The sequence below is a fragment of the Lepidochelys kempii genome, chromosome 9 (assembly GCF_965140285.1).
Source record: "Lepidochelys kempii isolate rLepKem1 chromosome 9, rLepKem1.hap1, whole genome shotgun sequence".
Taxonomy (NCBI): domain Eukaryota; kingdom Metazoa; phylum Chordata; order Testudines; family Cheloniidae; genus Lepidochelys; species Lepidochelys kempii.
The window spans coordinates 23,600,818-23,618,642 of NC_136388.1; the positions used below are offsets into that span (position 1 = coordinate 23,600,818).

General features: G+C 38.8%; 1 protein-coding gene across 3 annotated transcripts in view; it reads right to left on the minus strand.

The window, feature by feature from the left end:
* RSRC1 (arginine and serine rich coiled-coil 1) overlaps positions 1 to 17,825 on the minus strand; it is a 366,646-nt gene that overhangs the window by 217,935 nt on the left and 130,886 nt on the right. For all 3 annotated transcript variants that reach the window (XM_073359563.1, XM_073359564.1, XM_073359565.1), the window contains exon 5: positions 14,798 to 14,834. In XM_073359563.1, coding sequence (XP_073215664.1) covers positions 14,798 to 14,834 — 37 coding nt within the window. The remainder of the gene's footprint in view (positions 1 to 14,797; positions 14,835 to 17,825) is intronic.

Here is a 17,825-nt window from a genome sequence, read left to right on the forward strand (position 1 = left end):
CTCATGGGAGTAAAAATAGACAGATGTGCTATTGCTTAAGGAGGGTAATAGTCTGTGTTGGACATCATCACTGACATCTAATATGGAAAGTAGGGAGAGGCCATCAGCAGCAGCAGCAGCAGAAAGCTTACAATGACCAAAAGTCTCAGATACTCTGTCCCTACATCTTGCTCGCCAGTAACCATAACAGAGGGTAGAACCAGACAGACACATCCCTTTTCGGGAGTAGATCCAGCCCTCCTGCATGTCCAAGCCAATTTCTGACTGTGAGAATGATGTGTTGGGGAAAGACTAGCCTCACCTGCTGAGACTTCCAGTGTGGGAGAGAAGCCCCTAGAACATGCCCCTTAAGCCTAAAGGCTACTTTGTCTGGCGGATGACAAGAAGAGACCTAAAGACTCTTTTTCCTCAACAAAATATGTTCTATCCTGAAGCCAGGATAAGAAGAAAGTCCCAGAGACTGGCTACCCCAAGTATGACCCCTGAAGCTGGCTTTCTTGAGGGACAGTGGAAAGAAGGAAGAGGAGTTTATTTCACCAACAGATAAGATGGGGAAAAAGAAAGCAAGTCCCCAAATATCAATATATGATAAAATCAATGGAATGACTCCCATTGATTTAAATTGACTTTGGATCAGTCCCGATAACAGCAACTAAGTTCGATAGCAACTATACCTCCATTTTAACACTAATATTCATCACTTCATAATGAAAATAAAAACTTTGCATTTTCTAAATCTTAACATTAACCCTTGAAGGAAAGAAGAGGGTTTTTTCCAAAAAAAAATGAAGCAAATTAAATATTTTTTTTCAGTTTAGGTGATTTTAAAAGGACTATATGGAATTTTAGTGAAACGTTTAATATTTTTATGTCCCTGTATTTTGAAAAATGAGTCAAATTATACTTCCACAATTACTTGGTAAATAATCTCAAGCATATTCTTGTGCAGATGCTACTTTGAAAACAAAATATAGACTCCAATGCCACATACACACATTCAAAATTTGCATTTTTCAAAAACTAGGAAAGAGTCTTCAAAGTTGAAGCTGACGGAAAAAACATGCCCAGTCTTCAGATCTGGACATGTGTGCATATTTTAATCAGGAATAATTATTTACATACATGGAAGCGTGGCATGATGTTAAGCGTTTTATCAGCATGAGTTTGGGATTGCTACATTCTTCAAGAGAGGGAGTATGTTATGAAGACCATCCCTAAAATGATTATTCATATTCCACATAGGAGAGAAAAACTACTTTAGAAACCTTTTTCACGTTTTTTAAAATATTTTCTACATGTAAAATTTTATTTCCCCTATATCTAAAGCTGAATTTTAAGGTTTATACACCATAATTTCAGACTCTATTTTTAATCAAGGACAGTTTTTTTCTCCCTTTTACTGCTACTAGTCTCAGACTATCAATACAAGTATGAGGGTATTTTTTGTCTAGACATAACAGTAATGCCCTCAGTTGCGCACACACACCAACCACGGATTTTAATGGGAGCTATGCAAACAGATTCAAGGGCAGAATTTAGTCCATTAACTATAACGTAGCATGTGTCTACATAAATACTTATGTGTGACACAATCTACATAGTAGAAATTAACTGGAATATTTTCAGAATTAAAAGACACATAAGAATTACCGTTTAGAGTAAATTGTAATTTAAGACAATTTTATGAAAGGATCACACCTGAGGATTGTCTGAATCTGTTCAACCTTCTTACAAACCAAAAGCAAAAAAAGTAACAACATAATCCTGTCAGGAAGATGTTAACAATGCATGTATTTTTACACCAACATCTCCAACAGGAATTGCTTCTATAACATCTTTTATGTTGTAACAAAGAAAATCTTAAGGAAAAGAACTAATAAGTGAACAAAACAAGTTGAAGACTTGAGTGTTTACTGTATCAAATAGCAAACTAAACTTTTTAAATAACTTATTTAAGCAAACCGCCTGGTATGTAAAAATTCATGAACTGTATGCAGAATAAGTGAGAGTCATGAATGATAGGGATTTACAAGGATATAAAAACCTCAGATGGTTTTGGTGACACCATAAACCACAAGAGCAAAGTTTAACGGATTATGATATCCCCAGAACCACACAGCACCCAATTCTCTTAATCAGTTTGGCCATTTTTTGGTTACCTAGAAATATTTCTAAAAATGCATAGATTCATGCTCATTTCCCACCTCAACTTGACTTTCTATGCTTGTGTTTCCTTCCCCATAAAAGTATATTGCTCCAAATGCTCCTTCACACCACCCCAAATTATCCTGATCTTGCTCACGCTTTCCTGATGTCTCTTTTTTGCCGTTCTAAACTTGTGTCCCTGATCAGATATTCTCATACTTTTCATTCTCACATGTAGAGATTTTTGTCAAGTTCTAGTTGCCTCTCACTAGTATTCATATAGCATAAACCTGAAATAGCACTTTAAGCTTTTATTTTACATACCGGTATATATAAAGCACCTTTCATCCTGAAGAGACTTTACAAACTTTACCAGAAATACAGTGCTACACAGGGGTCTACTACTGAAATCCAGCTGAATTTAGGGTATAATATTAATAGATATGAAGGCCATAAGATCACTGTGATCATCCAATTTGACCTTCAGTACAGCACAAGCCATATAACTTCCCCAAAATGATTCCTAGAGAGCATCTTTAGAAAGCATCCAATCTTGATTTTAAAATGGTCAGTGATGGAGAATCCAATACAACCCTTGGTAAATTGTTCCATTGGTTAGTTACTCTCGCCATTAAAAATTGACACCTTATATCTAGTCTGAATTTGTCTAGTTTCAACTTCTAGCCATAGTATTGTATTATACTTTTTTCTGCTAGGTTGAAGAGCCTTTTTAAAATATTTGTTCCCCATGTAGATATTTATAGACCGTAATCTAGTCATCCCTCGACCTTCTCTTTGTTAAAATAAATAAATTGAGATCCTTGACTCTGTCACTATAAGGTATGTTTTCTAATCCTTTAACCATTCTCATGGTTCTTCTCTGAATCCTCTCCAGTTTATCAACATCCTTCTTCAATTGTGGGCACCAGAACTGGACACAGTATTCCAGCAGCAACTGCACCAGTGCCAAATACAGATGTAAAATAACCTCTCTACTTCTACTGGAGATTCTCCTGTTTATGCATTCCAGGATCACATTAACTCTTGTTGGCTACAGTATCACACTGGGAATTCATGTGTAATTAAATATCCACCATGACCCCCAAATCTTTTCCAGAGTCACTACTTCCCAGGATAAAGTCCCCCATCCTGTAAGAATGGCTACACAATTTGCTCCTAAATGGATACCTTTACATTTAGCTCTATTAAAATGCACACTGCTTGCTTGGGCCCAGTTTATCAAGCAATCCAGATCAGTGATCCTATCCTCTTCATTATTTACCTCTACCTCCAATTTTTGTGTCATCTGAAAATTCTAACAGTGCTGATTTTATATTTTCTTCCAGATCATTGATAAAAATGTTAAATAACATAGGGCCAAGAACCAGTCCCTGCAGAATCTCACTGAAAAAACACTTGTTGATGATTCCCTGTTTACAATTACATTTTGAGATCTGTCAGTTAGCCAGCTTTTAATTCAGCCATGTGTGCCATGTTAATTTTATATAATTCAAGTTTCCTAATTGAAATGTTGTGCTGAGCCAAGTCAAATGACTTACAAAAAATTATTACATCAACACTATTACCCTTACCCAACTTGCAATCTAATAAAAAAAGATATCAAGTTAGTTTAACAGGATCTGTTTTCCATAAACCCATATTGATTTGCACTAATTACATTATCCTCCTCTAATTTTTTATTAATCAAGTCCCATATCAGCCACTCTATTATCTTGCTAAGGATCAACGTCAAGCTAACGGGATAACTCTGGTAATCATAGGCCTGTTTACCCTTTTTAAGAAATGACAAAACGTTGGCTTTCTTTCAGTCTTCTGGAACTTCCCCAGTTCCCCAAGACTTACTGAAAATGAACATTAACGGTCCAGTGAGTCTCTCAGACAGCTCTTTTAAAACTCTTAATGCAAGTTATCTAGAACTGATGATTTTAAAATGTTTAACTTTAGCACCTGCTATTTAGCATCCTCGTAAGAGACTAGTGGAATGGAATGAGTGGTATCATCACCATATGATCAGACTACATCATCTGTTTTTCCCCCAAATACAGAACAGAAATACACAGTAGACACTGCTGCCTTTTTTGATTATTATTGATAATTCTACCACACCATTGTCAGGATTCTTTTTGTTCCTAACATACTTAAGAAACTCCTTATTGTCCTTAACTCTACTCGCCAAAGGTTTCGCCTTGTATCCCTTTGCTTCGCTTACCAACTTTCTACATTTCTAACTTCTGATTTATATTTATTTCTATTAACTTCCCTCTTCTTCCATCTGTTATATATTTTTACAGCTGCCCTCATTTCCACTCTAAACCAGGTTAGATTTTAACCAGTCTGGCCTTCTTCCTCAATTGTAGGATTGTGGCTTTCTGGTCCTCTAGTAAGGTGTTCTTAATTTATTTCCAAATATCATTCACATTTTTCTAATTAAATTCTTCCTCCCAGCTCATTTGACACATAATTGTTTTAACTTTGTAAAGTTGGGCACCATTAAAGCACCAAGTATATATATTACTGATCTGGACTTCATTCTGCTTGCACATTATAAATGTGATCAAGTCATGATTAAGGCTCCGTGTTTGTCACAGAGGTCACGGAGGTCACATTCCGTGACCTCTGTGACTTCTGCAGCAGTCTGTGCGGCTGGCCCAGGAGCCACCTGAGCAGCTTGGGCAGCCCTGGGCCAGTCGCACCAGCTGCTGCTGGGGCAGTCTTGGGCTCCCCACTCTCTCCCCCCAGCAGCAGAAGTTGCGGGGGGGCCCTCAGGGCTGGGGATTGGGGTGCGGGGTGGCGGCTCCCTGGAAGGCCAAGAGGATCTCCCCTCCCTCAGCTCCTAGCTCCACGTGCTACCTCTGCTCACAGGTGCAGGCACCGCCCCCTTAGCTCCCATTGGCTGAAGTTCCCAGCCAATGGGAGCTGCAGAACCAGGGCTTGGGGTGGAACGAAGGCAACACATGGAGCTAGGAGCTGGAGGTCCCCGCTTCCCAGGAGCCAGGTAGGGAACCTGCCCCAGCCCCTACTAACCCCTGCCCTAGCCCACTCCCCCCACCCCGAGCACCCATGGCACCCGCCGGACATGTCCCCTGGGCCACCCCCACAGCCAACCACCCCTGAGCCACTCCCCAAGTATTAGTCAGGGGTATATAGTAAAAGTCATGGATAGGTCACAGGCCATGAATTTTTGTTTACTGCTCATGACCTGTCCATGACTTTTACTAAAAATATCTGACTAAAACATAGACTTAGTCATGATCACTTGTACCTAAAATACCATTAATTTTTAAATCTATGATCAGTTCTGGTTTATCTTCTGGGACAAGGTCTAAAGAATTCCTCCAAGTTGGCTGCAATACTTTTTTGAGTTAAGAAAGAGTCATTTATAATGTTAAGAAATTCCAAGGATGTTTTAGTACTGGCGTATTCTGTGCACAGCACAGCTCTATAGCAGTTTATAATAGGAAGTGAAGAATACCTTATTTACAGAGCTAGTTTGAAAATGTGGTTCCCTCCTCCCATCCCCACAGAAAATTTTGACTTTTGGGGTCAAATTATTCAGCAAAACCTGAAAATGTCTATCCAGAAATACCACCACAGAGCTTCAGGGACAGTTTGGCTGTCCCACATCCCAATTCTCCTCTAAAGCCTGAGTTTCCAGGCCAGACTACATCTCCCGTGATACACCATGTTTCTACATTTTTCCTGAGACTGCAGCATGATGCATCTTGAGAGATGTAGTCTGCCAGGGAACCCAGTACATAGAAGAGAATGAGGGAAATGAAGCACCCAAACTACAACTCCCATGAAGCATAGCAGCAGCAGCATTTCCAGGTAAAAAATTTTCAGATTTTGTGCACTCCGTTTTTTTCCCCCAATTGAAAGTTCTTCTTTTGTGGAAAACAGACATTTCTCACAAAAGATTTATTTCAAAAACCCAATTTTCTATAAAAAACAGCTGCAACAGAAAACTTTCAAACAGTCCTGCTCTTATACAACTGAGGGAGAATTCAAGCTAGCAGAATATAATTGGCTAGTATGGAAATTAGTCAGGGTGCTAGGGTTAACATCACTATTCATGTGAAGAGTGGCAACTGATTGTTAAAAGAAAAGGAGTACTTGTGGGACCTTAGAGACTAACCAATTTATTAGAGCATAAGCTTTCGTGAGCTACAGCTCACTTCCTCAGATGCATATCGTGGAAACTGCAGCAGGCTTTATATATACACAGAGAATATGAAACAATACCTCCTCCCACCCCACTGTCTTGCTGGTAATAGCTTATCTAAAGTGATCATCAGGTGGGCCATTTCCAGCACAAATCCAGGTTTTCTCACCCTCCACCCCCCCACACAAATTCACTCTCCTGCTGGTGATAGCCCATCCAAAGTGACAACTCTTTACACAATGTGCATGACAATCAAGTTGGGCTATTAACACAAGTAGTTAGCATCTCCATTTTACCGATCATTAGAAAGCCAGCAACTCATTTAAGCACTGTGACCTACTCATTTACTCACCATTCTAGGATATTGGTTCCATAATCACCAAGAGTCTGAAAAAAAGCTAATTCAATCAATGGAAAGTCTACCATTGAATGCAGTGGACTTTGGATCAGGCCACAAGAGAAGAGTGTCACTGAATAGTTAACAGCTCAGACGTTCTTTGGAGAGGTCTCTTTGGTAGGCTAAGTTTATATAATGCAAGGAAGTGCAGTTAAGAGGCTCATCTTCCTTTGTACAGTTATCATACTGTTTCCAAGTATTGTGTGAATAGGATTCATAACATGATGGGGGCGATACTGGACATCTGCATGCCTCTAATTAGTTGAAAAATACTAGACTAGACTAAAGCCCAAGTATTTTCATACATTCAATACATTTAGGTAATTAAAAATAAATACTGTACATTAGTCGAAGTATGACTATTATATTTTTGTAAATCCGATGAAACCTAATCCACTTGATTGCATCAGATATCTAGAGAAACAACATTTTTTTTCAGATAGATTAATACGTCCTACAGATACAAGTATATCATATGTTGATCTCAGAGCTTATACCTCCTATACTGCCATCCAATGAGACATGCCGATAATGATGTGGTTTAGGACCCTATTGACACCATCATAAACTTTCAGGAAGAAGAAATCAGGCTGTCACTTGACTAGCTTCCAAATCTGTAAGTTTCTCTTCTCTTAAGGACTATACAGACTTTATAGTAAATTTGAAATGAAAATAAAACTTTTAAAGTAGCCCCCTGGATTCCCTCCCATGAAGGAAATACAAGATGGTGACCAGCTTCATGAATCACACTTTCAGAGTCAATAATAGCATTGATTTACAAAAAACGGTAAGTTAAGGGCGAAACATCACTGAGCAAAAAACTGAAGTTCACGCCCTATGCTTGAATACTAGGATTTTTTTTAAATCAAAACCATAACAATTAAACTGTTTTAATCTAGAAACTACAACTCAGTGGCAGAACAGCTCTATCTTAGTTGTAATGTAACCTATCAGCTATTTGACCATAAATGTAAATAGTGAACAATTGTTTTATTTGCATAGCTATGCACAGATCCATCTAGCCAGCCTGGGAAGAGTTTATCATCATTCCTGTTAATATTTATTAATATACAACAACATGGCTAGCATGCAATAACTATATTCATGCAAGCTACTCATGGGCTAAACAAGCTATTAATGACAAGGTGCACGTCAACACTTAAAACACTCAGACTGTATGATTTGACCACAAGAACAAGTAGGTCATCACTCTGAAATGTTATACAATATGAAAGGCACAAATGGGATCTCTTTCTTGAAAAAAACTACTCATATGGCTCCACGGGTTTTATTTTTAGCATAACTACAGTATTAGAAAACAAGACCATAGTGAGTTGCAAACATCATCTACTCACTTTCTATGCTGAGGTTTCTATAACTTATTTAATTTTGTAACTTGAAGAACTATCCAAAAGTAATTTATAAAATGACAATTATGTTTTAAATAAGTGTACTATGAATCACTAATTCTCTTAATTAAAAAGGTATGTGTATAGATTTCCCCCCCCCTTTTTTTTTTTTTTCATACTGTTAAGAAAAATTCTTCAGACCTTAGAAGTGATTCAGCCTTTTATGGGAACAGGACAGAGCAACCTGATCACACTAACCCTGTAGCTGGAGGCACACTGGAGGGCAATTCCCACAAGGGTGCAGGCAATATTTCTGTCAAGCTCTCTAAGGAGTTCACTCAGAGAGACAGCCATAATTTGAATAGTACTTGCACCTCAAAACATCATACCACAGAAATAACTAACTGATGTATGCGTGTGAAGTCTAAAATATTAATTTTCAATTAATTTTCAATTCATGACAACAGCTACTCTTTTTAAATTGGAAAATATTTTCAAATGATGACCTACAATATTTTTCACATATTTCTGGAAAAGATATTCTACTTTACGTAATTCAATCAGTTGCAGAGCTAGAGAGATTAGATACCAAGGTGGCAGGCATCACAGAAATACATGAAGTACCGAGATAGGTTGCAACCATATGAATAAGGTGGTGAAAAGTATATGGATGAAAGGAATGTGCATTTAAAGGAAGAGTTTCAGAGTATTAGCCGTGTAGTCTGTATTCGCAAAAAGAAAAGGAGTACTAGTGGCACCTTAGAGACTAACCAATTTATTTGAGCATAAGCTTTCGTGAGCTACAGCTCAATCCATGAAGCGAGCTGTAGCTCACGAAAACTTATGCTCAAATAAATTAGTTAGTCTCTAAGGTGCCACTAGTACTGCTTTTATTTTTTAAAGGAAGAGTGAAGATTACACCACAACTAACATGGGCATCATTTCATTTTTAAAAGTCAAGGAATTAAAAACAGTCTATCTAATCAATGCAAAGTATTTTCTTCTCTTTTTAATATCAGGGTTGTTGGGCTTTTTGGTTTTTTTTTTAAGTATGGGCAGTGATTCCCTTAGAGGTATTTGGAAATAGTCTTTAAAAAAAAAACAGCAGGGTGAGTTTGCTATAATCAAATGACTAATTTTTCTTGCAAATGTGCCTACCATCTGTTGGAGGTCAAGTAAATAGGCTTGCATGAAGTTGTCTGACCATAAATATAGGATGTAACCCTTTCTAGTATGAATCCTGCTTTCAATACAGAACACAAATCCCTATATATCTTGCAAAATCAGTTTCTGTGTTTGCACATGCACGTACAAGAGTTGTTTTTCCGAAATTATTAAAAGAGTTCCTAACTAAGTATGGAGGCTTTTGTCAATTCCTTTATAGGAGCACAAGAGAATAAATGTATCTGATGAAGACAAGCTTTTACTAAAAAATATGGTATGTACTTATACCAATGATCTTTTGGTGCTGAGAACTTCCAGAGATTATCTTTCCAGTGAATTTACCACTAGAGAAGTGGTTCTCAACCAGCACTACACATACCTCTGAGGATACACAGAGGTCTTCCGGGGTGTACATCAACACATCTAGATATCTGCCTAGTTTTACAACAGGCTACATAGAAAGCACTAGAGAAGTCAGCACAAACTAAAATTTCATACAGACAACTACTTGTTTATACTGCTCTATATACTATACACTGAAATGTAAGTATAGCATTTATATTCCAATTGATTTATTTTATAATTATATGGTAAAAATGAGAAAAAGAGCAATTTTTCAGTAACAGTGTGTTATGACACTTTTTTATTTTTAGGTCTTATTTTGTAAGCAAGTAGTTTTCAAGTGAGGTGAAACTTGGGGCTACACAAGACAAATCAGACTCCTGAAAAGGGCACAGTAGTCTGGAAAGGTTGAGAACCTCTATACTAGAGTACAGTGCTTGTGCCAGTGAGCCAGACTCCTCTTTTTTCAGAGGCTTCTAGAAAACCATTCAGTCTCTCCTTGCTTAACCTGATAGTTTGAGGTGACATTATAAATCACACCTGCATTTTCAGCTATCATACTATTCCCAAGTTAGAAAAAAGTACCAGCCATGGTCATCTGTCAGGACAACAGCATCTTTATAATGCATTAGAAGCTGTCTCTGAACCCATTAGATTACAGCAACCTGACAACACTAGAGGAATGAAACATTTTAAAAAAATTATTTAAGAGGTTCAACTAGCCTGCATGATCCATTTCTCAACTCAATATTTAGACATAACCAACTAGTTCAATTACGTGCAGATTCAGAATACAAGTAGGGATGGAGTTATCATCATCCCACCAATAGAAAAGAGACAGTTGACAACTGTGCCATACATGGTCCAGGTCCTCTCTCTCCTGGAAATACACAGGAAGAGCATGGTACACAAGCTTCTACAAAACTCACACTTTCCTAAATGGTTACCCACATTTGAGAATGTGAAAATACATGAGGAAACGATGAGCAACTGCTAAAAATTACTTGCATTCGGCAGTGATAATTACATCCTTTTATGTTTCATGGCAGAGTACAACAGTATAAATCGTTTTCTGTATACATAAATGAAGACTTAAATCTCAAATTTCTCATGCTATATTTAGAGTAGAAAGTGTACTATTGAACATTTAGATGTAACTATCACCCAGCCCATGACTTAAAATGATCAATTTAGATGAAATGCTTAGTGTTCTGATGATCACTGACATTAATATACTAATCTTGATTAATTTTGCACTTGTAATAATACTGGATTTTCAGTTTTGATCAACTGATTAGTTTTTAATGCTGTGTATGTCTCGCTTTCCCTGGTGGTTTGAATATGTTTACTTAAATCAAAAAATTGTGTAAATCGGATCGCTACCCCTTCCTGCTTCTCCACATGGGTACCAATGATACTGCCAAGAATGACCTTGAGCGGATCACTGCGGACTACGTGGCTCTGGGAAGAAGGATAAAGGAGTTGGAGGCGCAAGTGGTGTTCTCGTCCATCCTTCCCGTGGAAGGAAAAGGCCTGGGTAGGGACCGTCGAATCGTTGAAGTCAACGAATGGCTACGCAGGTGGTGTCGGAGAGAAGGCTTTGGATTCTTTGACCATGGGATGGTGTTCCATGAAGGAGGAGTGCTGGGCAGAGACGGGCTCCATCTTACGAAGAGAGGGAAGAGCATCTTTGCCAGCAGGCTGGCTAACCTAGTGAGAAGGGCTTTAAACTAGGTTCACCGGGGGAAGGAGACCAAAGCCCCGAGGTAAGTGGGAAAGCGGGATACCGGGAGGAAGCACAGGCAGGAATGTCTGTGAGGGGAGGGCTCCTGCCTCATACTGGGAATGAGGGGCGATCAACAGGTTATCTCAAGTGCTTATATACGAATGCACAAAGCCTTGGAAACAAGCAGGGAGAACTGGAGGTCCTGGTGATGTCAAGGAACTATGATGTGATTGGAATAACAGAGACTTGGTGGGATAACTCACATGACTGGAGTACTGTCATGGATGGTTATAAACTGTTCAGGAAGGACAGGCAGGGCAGAAAAGGCGGGGGAGTAGCACTGTATGTAAGGGAGCAGTATGACTGCTCAGAGCTCCGGTACGAAACTGTAGAAAAACCTGAGTGTCTCTGGATTAAGTTTAGAAGTGTGTGCAACAAGAGTGATGTAGTGGTGGGAGTCTGCTACAGACCACCGGACCAGGGGGATGAGGTAGATGAGGCTTTCTTCCGGCAGCTCACAGAAGCTACTAGATCGCATGCCCTGATTCTCATTGGTGACTTTAATTTTCCTGATATCTGCTGGGAGAGCAATACAGCAGTGCATAGACAATCCAGGAAGTTTTTTGGAAAGCGTAGGGGACAATTTCCTGGCGCAAGTGCTAGAGGAGCCAACTAGGGGGGGCGCTTTTCTTGACCTGCTGCTCACAAACCGGGTAGAATTAGCCGGGGAAGCAAAAGTGGGTGGGAATCTCGGAGGCAGTGACCATGAGTTGGTTGAGTTCAGGATCCTGACGCAGGGAAGAAAGGTAAGCAGCAGGATACGGACCCTGGAATTCAGGAAAGCAGACTTCGACTCCCTCAGGGAACGGATGGCCAGGATCCCCTGGGGGACTAACATGAAGGGGAAAGGAGTCCAGGAGAGCTGGCTGTATTTCAAGGAATCCCTGTTGAGGTTACAGGGACAAACCATCCCGATGAGTCGAAACAATAGTAAATATGGCAGGCGACCAGCCTGGTTTAATGGTGAAATCCGAGCGGATCTTAAACATAAAAAAGAAACTTACAAGAAGTGGAAGGTTGGACTTATGACCAGGGAAGAGTATAAAAATATTGCTCGGGCATGTAGGAATGATATCAGGAGGGCCAAATCGCACCTGGAGCTGCAGCTAGCAAGAGATGTCAAGAGTAACAAGAAGGGTTTCTTCAGGTATGCTGGCAACAAGAAGAAAGCCAAGGAAAGTGCGGGCCCCTTACTGAATGAGGGAGGCAACCTAGTGACAGAGGATGTGGAAAAAGCTAATGTACTCAATGCTTTTTTTGCCTCTGTCTTCACTAACAAGGTCAGCTCCCAGACTGCTGCGCTGGGCATCACAAAATGGGGAAGAGATAGCCAGCCCTCTGTGGAGATAGAGGTGGTTAGGGACTATTTAGAAAAGCTGGACGTGCACAAGTCCATGGGGCCGGATGAGTTGCATCCGAGAGTGCTGAAGGAATTGGCGGCTCTGATTGCAGAGCCATTGGCCATTATCTTTGAAAACTCGTGGCGAACGGGGGAAGTCCCGGATTACTGGAAAAAGGCTAATGTAGTGCCAATCTTTAAAAAAAGGGAAGAAGGAGGATCCTGGGAACTACAGGCCAGTCAGCCTCACCTCAGTCCCTGGAAAAATCATGGAGCAGGTCCTCAAAGAATCAATCCTGAAGCACTTGCATGAGAGGAAAGTGATCAGGAACAGCCAGCATGGATTCACCAAGGGAAGGTCATGCCTGACTAATCTAATCGCCTTTTATGATGAGATTACTGGTTCTGTGGATGAAGGGAAAGCAGTGGATGTATTGTTTCTTGACTTTAGCAAAGCTCTTGACACCGTCTCCCACAGTATTCTTGTCAGCAAGTTAAAGAAGTATGGGCTGGATGAATGCACTATAAGGTGGGTAGAAAGCTGGCTAGATTGTCGGGCTCAACGGGTAGTGATCAATGGCTCCATGTCTAGTTGGCAGCCGGTGTCAAGTGGAGTGCCCCAGGGGTCGGTCCTGGGGCCGGTTTTGTTCAATATCTTCATAAATGATCTGGAGGATGGTGTAGATTGCACTCTCAGCAAATTTGCAGATGACACTAAACTGGGAGGAGTGGTAGATACGCTGGAGGGGAGGGATAGGATACAGAAGGACCTAGACAAATTGGAGGATTGGGCCAAAAGAAATCTGATGAGGTTCAATAAGGATAAGTGCAGGGTCCTGCACTTAGGATGGAAGAATCCAATGCACCGCTACAGACTAGGGGTCAAATGGCTAGGCAGCAGTTCTGCAGAAAAGGACCTAGGGGTGACAGTGGACAAGAAGCTGGATATGAGTCAGCAGTGTGCCCTTGTTGCCAAGAAGGCCAATGGCATTTTGGGATGTATAAGTAGGGGCATAGCGAGCAGATTGAGGGACGTGATCGTTCCCCTCTATTCGACATTGGTGAGGCCTCATCTGGAGTACTGTGTCCTGTTTTGGGCCCCACACTACAAGAAGGATGTGGATAAATTGGAGAGAGTCCAGCGAAGGGCAACAAAACTGATTAGGGATCTGGAACACATGACTTATGAGGAGAGGCTGAGGGAGCTGGGATTGTTTAGCCTGCGGAAGAGAAGAATGAGGGGGGATTTGATAGCTGCTTTCAACTACCTGAAAGGGGGTTCCAAAGAGGATGGCTCTAGTCTGTTCTCAATGGTAGCAGATGACAGAACGAGGAGTAATGGTCTCAAGTTGCAGTGGGGGAGGTTTAGATTGGATATTAGGAAAAACTTTTTCACTATGAGGGTGGTGAAACACTGGAATGCGTTACCTAGGGAGGTGGTAGAATCTCCTTCCTTAGAGGTTTTTAAGGTCAGGTTGACAAAGCCCTGGCTGGGATGATTTAACTGGGAATTGGTCCTGATTCGAGCAGGGGGTTGGACTAGATGACCTTCTGGGGTCCCTTCCAACCCTGATATTCTATGATTCTATGAAATATTTTGCAACTTTATTGTTTTATATTGTAGCACTGAATGGAATTTAAATCAATACATTATTCATAAGGAAAAGACAACAGAAAAAAACAAAGCTGTGCACCTCTTTCAAAGACTTCAAATTACTAAAACATACCATATTTATGCATGCAATATTTGATTTTTTTTTTAAACACAAGTTTGTTGGTTTTAGATCAGGATATGCCAAAAATCCAACACCAAACAATTTTTGTTTATAATTAAGGCAATCATCAATCCAAGGATTGTAGTCCATTTTATTTCATCTCTACATCAAAAAAAGTAATTTAAAAAAATTAAAATTCCCTTGAAACCATAAGATAAATGAAAATGTAAGTGCCTTCACATAATAACAGTAAGCTGACCCTCTGGGAAATGGTTGACTTTCTCAATTCAAGGTATTCAAAGCTCATTCAAAAGTGTTCATTTGGAATGCAGATATCAAAGATGATGCAAAATGTTCAAGAGAAAATTAGAACTTACCAGATGTTCTAATCCAGCTTTGATGTTTCCAGAGTCCCTGTAACACAAGAACAGAAGTTGTAAATAGTTGCTAAACCCTTGTCTATAATGATTTATGTTTAACCCAAAAAACGTCACAAGAAAGTCATGTAAATTCTTGGCTATCTTTCTAATGTTCTTAACTTTTACATCTTGACTATTAAAAACACAAGGGAAAAAACAAACAGTCTCATTAAAGCCAAGACTATCTACCTACTTAAACTCCAAAATTTTACTTTCCTTACAATTGTTATAATCCAGGCACCCAGATCCTACTAATCCAGGGCGTCCCGAGGTTATTATGTGGGGGTCACGAGCCACCCAACTCTGAATGCGGCACTGCTGCTAGCAGCAGCACAGAAGTAAGGGTGGTGATGGAGAGCTAAGTCTGCTGTGAAAAGTGATATTGGCCAAGTTTCTTCACACCCCAATATTAAACAGTAACTATTTTTTAAAAAACTTTTATGCTTAATTCAATAAAAATGTGTTTTAGGTCTTAATTGAAAAGCAGTGAGAAAAGGTAAATTCATTTTAAACAATAAGGTTGTGAATTTAGCATTTAAAATAATATTAAATATAAGAAATGTGTTTTAACTTATAAGGAGGGTCGCACTCAGAGGTTTGCTGTGTGAAAGGGGTCACCAATACAAAAAGTTTGAGAACCACTGTACCAATCCAAAAAATTATTTTATACCAAAAGCACCACTGCTTCATAGAAAATTTTTAAAACAAACAGAATCTAGTACTATCACATCAAAATCCATGTGCAGTGCCCGTCTGAGCTCCCTCTACCAGAACTTTGTTAACAAATGTTCCGATCATTCATAAACAAGGAAGATAATTAATTAACCATACATTAATTAACTAAATGATGGCAGGGATGCTAGAACTTTACATATTTCTGTTGACATCAGTTGCAAAATTCTAATGCACAGACAGAAAAAATAAGGAAAAACAAACAAAAGCACAAAAATTGGAAGGTTGAAAAGAAGGACCAATGAGAAACTGAAGACACTAAGGCAACAAAAATTTAAACTGAAAACTTAATCCTTAATGCATACTGCTGTGCATAGATACAATGCTAGTTTGCCAAGCTGGACAAGGATAAACAATTTGCCCAGCTGAGTGAAGTGAACAGGATAAGATGCCTTCTCTCTGGCATTTCCAAAAAACGCACTCAGTGATGACAGCCAGTTTCTGCTTTCATACATTCAACATTAAATCTGTTTCTAAACTTAACTATCCCTTTCTGTTGATGCCAAACAGGAAAAAATGACATTCCAAGCAATTAATTCCTGGGTCACATAACAGTGTTTACCTATGTGTAGAATATTCTTTTTCAACAATTACTCAGACATATAAAACCACAAATAGCAAAAACAAAAAAAAAAACCTTCATTCCTTTGAGATGGTAAACATCAGCCCTTTCTATTTTGCTAACTTGCAAAACATAATAAAACAGGTTTAAAGAGTTACAAATACAAAAATATTGACGGAAATATGATTTTAAGTACATCCAACCTAATGTTACTTTTGAATACTCCAGTAATTATGCAATCTCCTTTTATTTAAGACATTTTACATTTTCTAGTTACTAGCATTTGATATTACAGTAGTCTCACACAAAAAACACAAATGTTAATATACAAAGCTAATTTTGTATTCCTTTTTGTAAATTATTTGGTGTTAATAATGTTAGACTCTTCTATATGAAACTAAAGTATTACTTTATAATTTTGACAAAGGTTTCAGTATGTATACTAAGGATACTTGTTCTCTTCAAATTCATCTTAAATGAAGTCACAGAAAAATCTGGACTTCTCGTATGCTATTTTTTTTTAGAACCAAAACTTCCTCTACAAGATCACATATTATTTAGATAGAAATGAAGTCCTATATATTTTTTCTGTGGTGCTAAAGATCCTAATGAACTTAATTTACTGAGAAGCAGGATCCAAGACACTGATGTAGGAAGCTTCCAGCTAACGGTATAAAACCTGTCCTCTTTAGTGGTCTGTCTCCTGTGCTGTCCCTGTCATGACTTCATCAATATTTGTGCAACTCCGTTTGCCCTGTGCTGAAAGCAGACTTAATTCAATTATAGGTCTCAAAATTGATAAAATGGTCCTGAAGTGGAAAATGGGAAGAGATTATTGGCAAATGAATAAAGATTTGTATCGACCTAACACACAAGAGTACAGCAGGGTTTTGTGGGAGGAGGGGTTGTTATTTTTTTCAAATCGTTCTGTCTTAAGTCTTCTGGGAACAGTGAGTTTCCCTTCCCCTCATGCAGCACATCGATTTCTGAATTAGACTGCAATATTAAATAATTAATATACTTGCCATGATTGATGTTTTGCATTAGTTGAATATTAGGTTATCAATCAAAATCCACTTGGTTTAATGTAATAATATTGAAAAAGTGTCACTGGCTGTTCATCCAATTTGTAGTTGAGGCAGCACAGATAGTAATATTGGTGTAACACAAGGCTCTAAAGCAGGAAATGCTGTGGTTGAACATACATAAGGCAAACATTATGAAACTAACTAGGACAAGGCTGAGGTTGTCCTAAATAAACCTTGTGGCACCTGTCAGTTTCAATGTAAGCATCTTTCCAGCCAAAGGATGCCATGCATCAATCATACAATGACATCTAGTAAAAATGTAGCTAAGACAAAATTATCTTTGCTGTTCAAAAATGTACTCCTTTAGATAATAAGACAACAATACTACAATTAATGTTGTACTCTAAATATTGTATTATAAAAAAATTTGGAACCGTTGCTACACCATAATCACAATACATTTTAAAATGACTACCAAAATATTAACTCACCTAAGATTTTAATAAAATACATTATCCTTTTTAACACTGTAAATGGCTACAAGAGACAAGAGCTGTTTTATGCACAGCCTCAGATATGAGTTTAAAAGTTCTGTGCAAGAATGGATAGCTAATATTAATTTCAAATTCACCAATAATATTTAGCTTTCCAGAAATTTCATTCA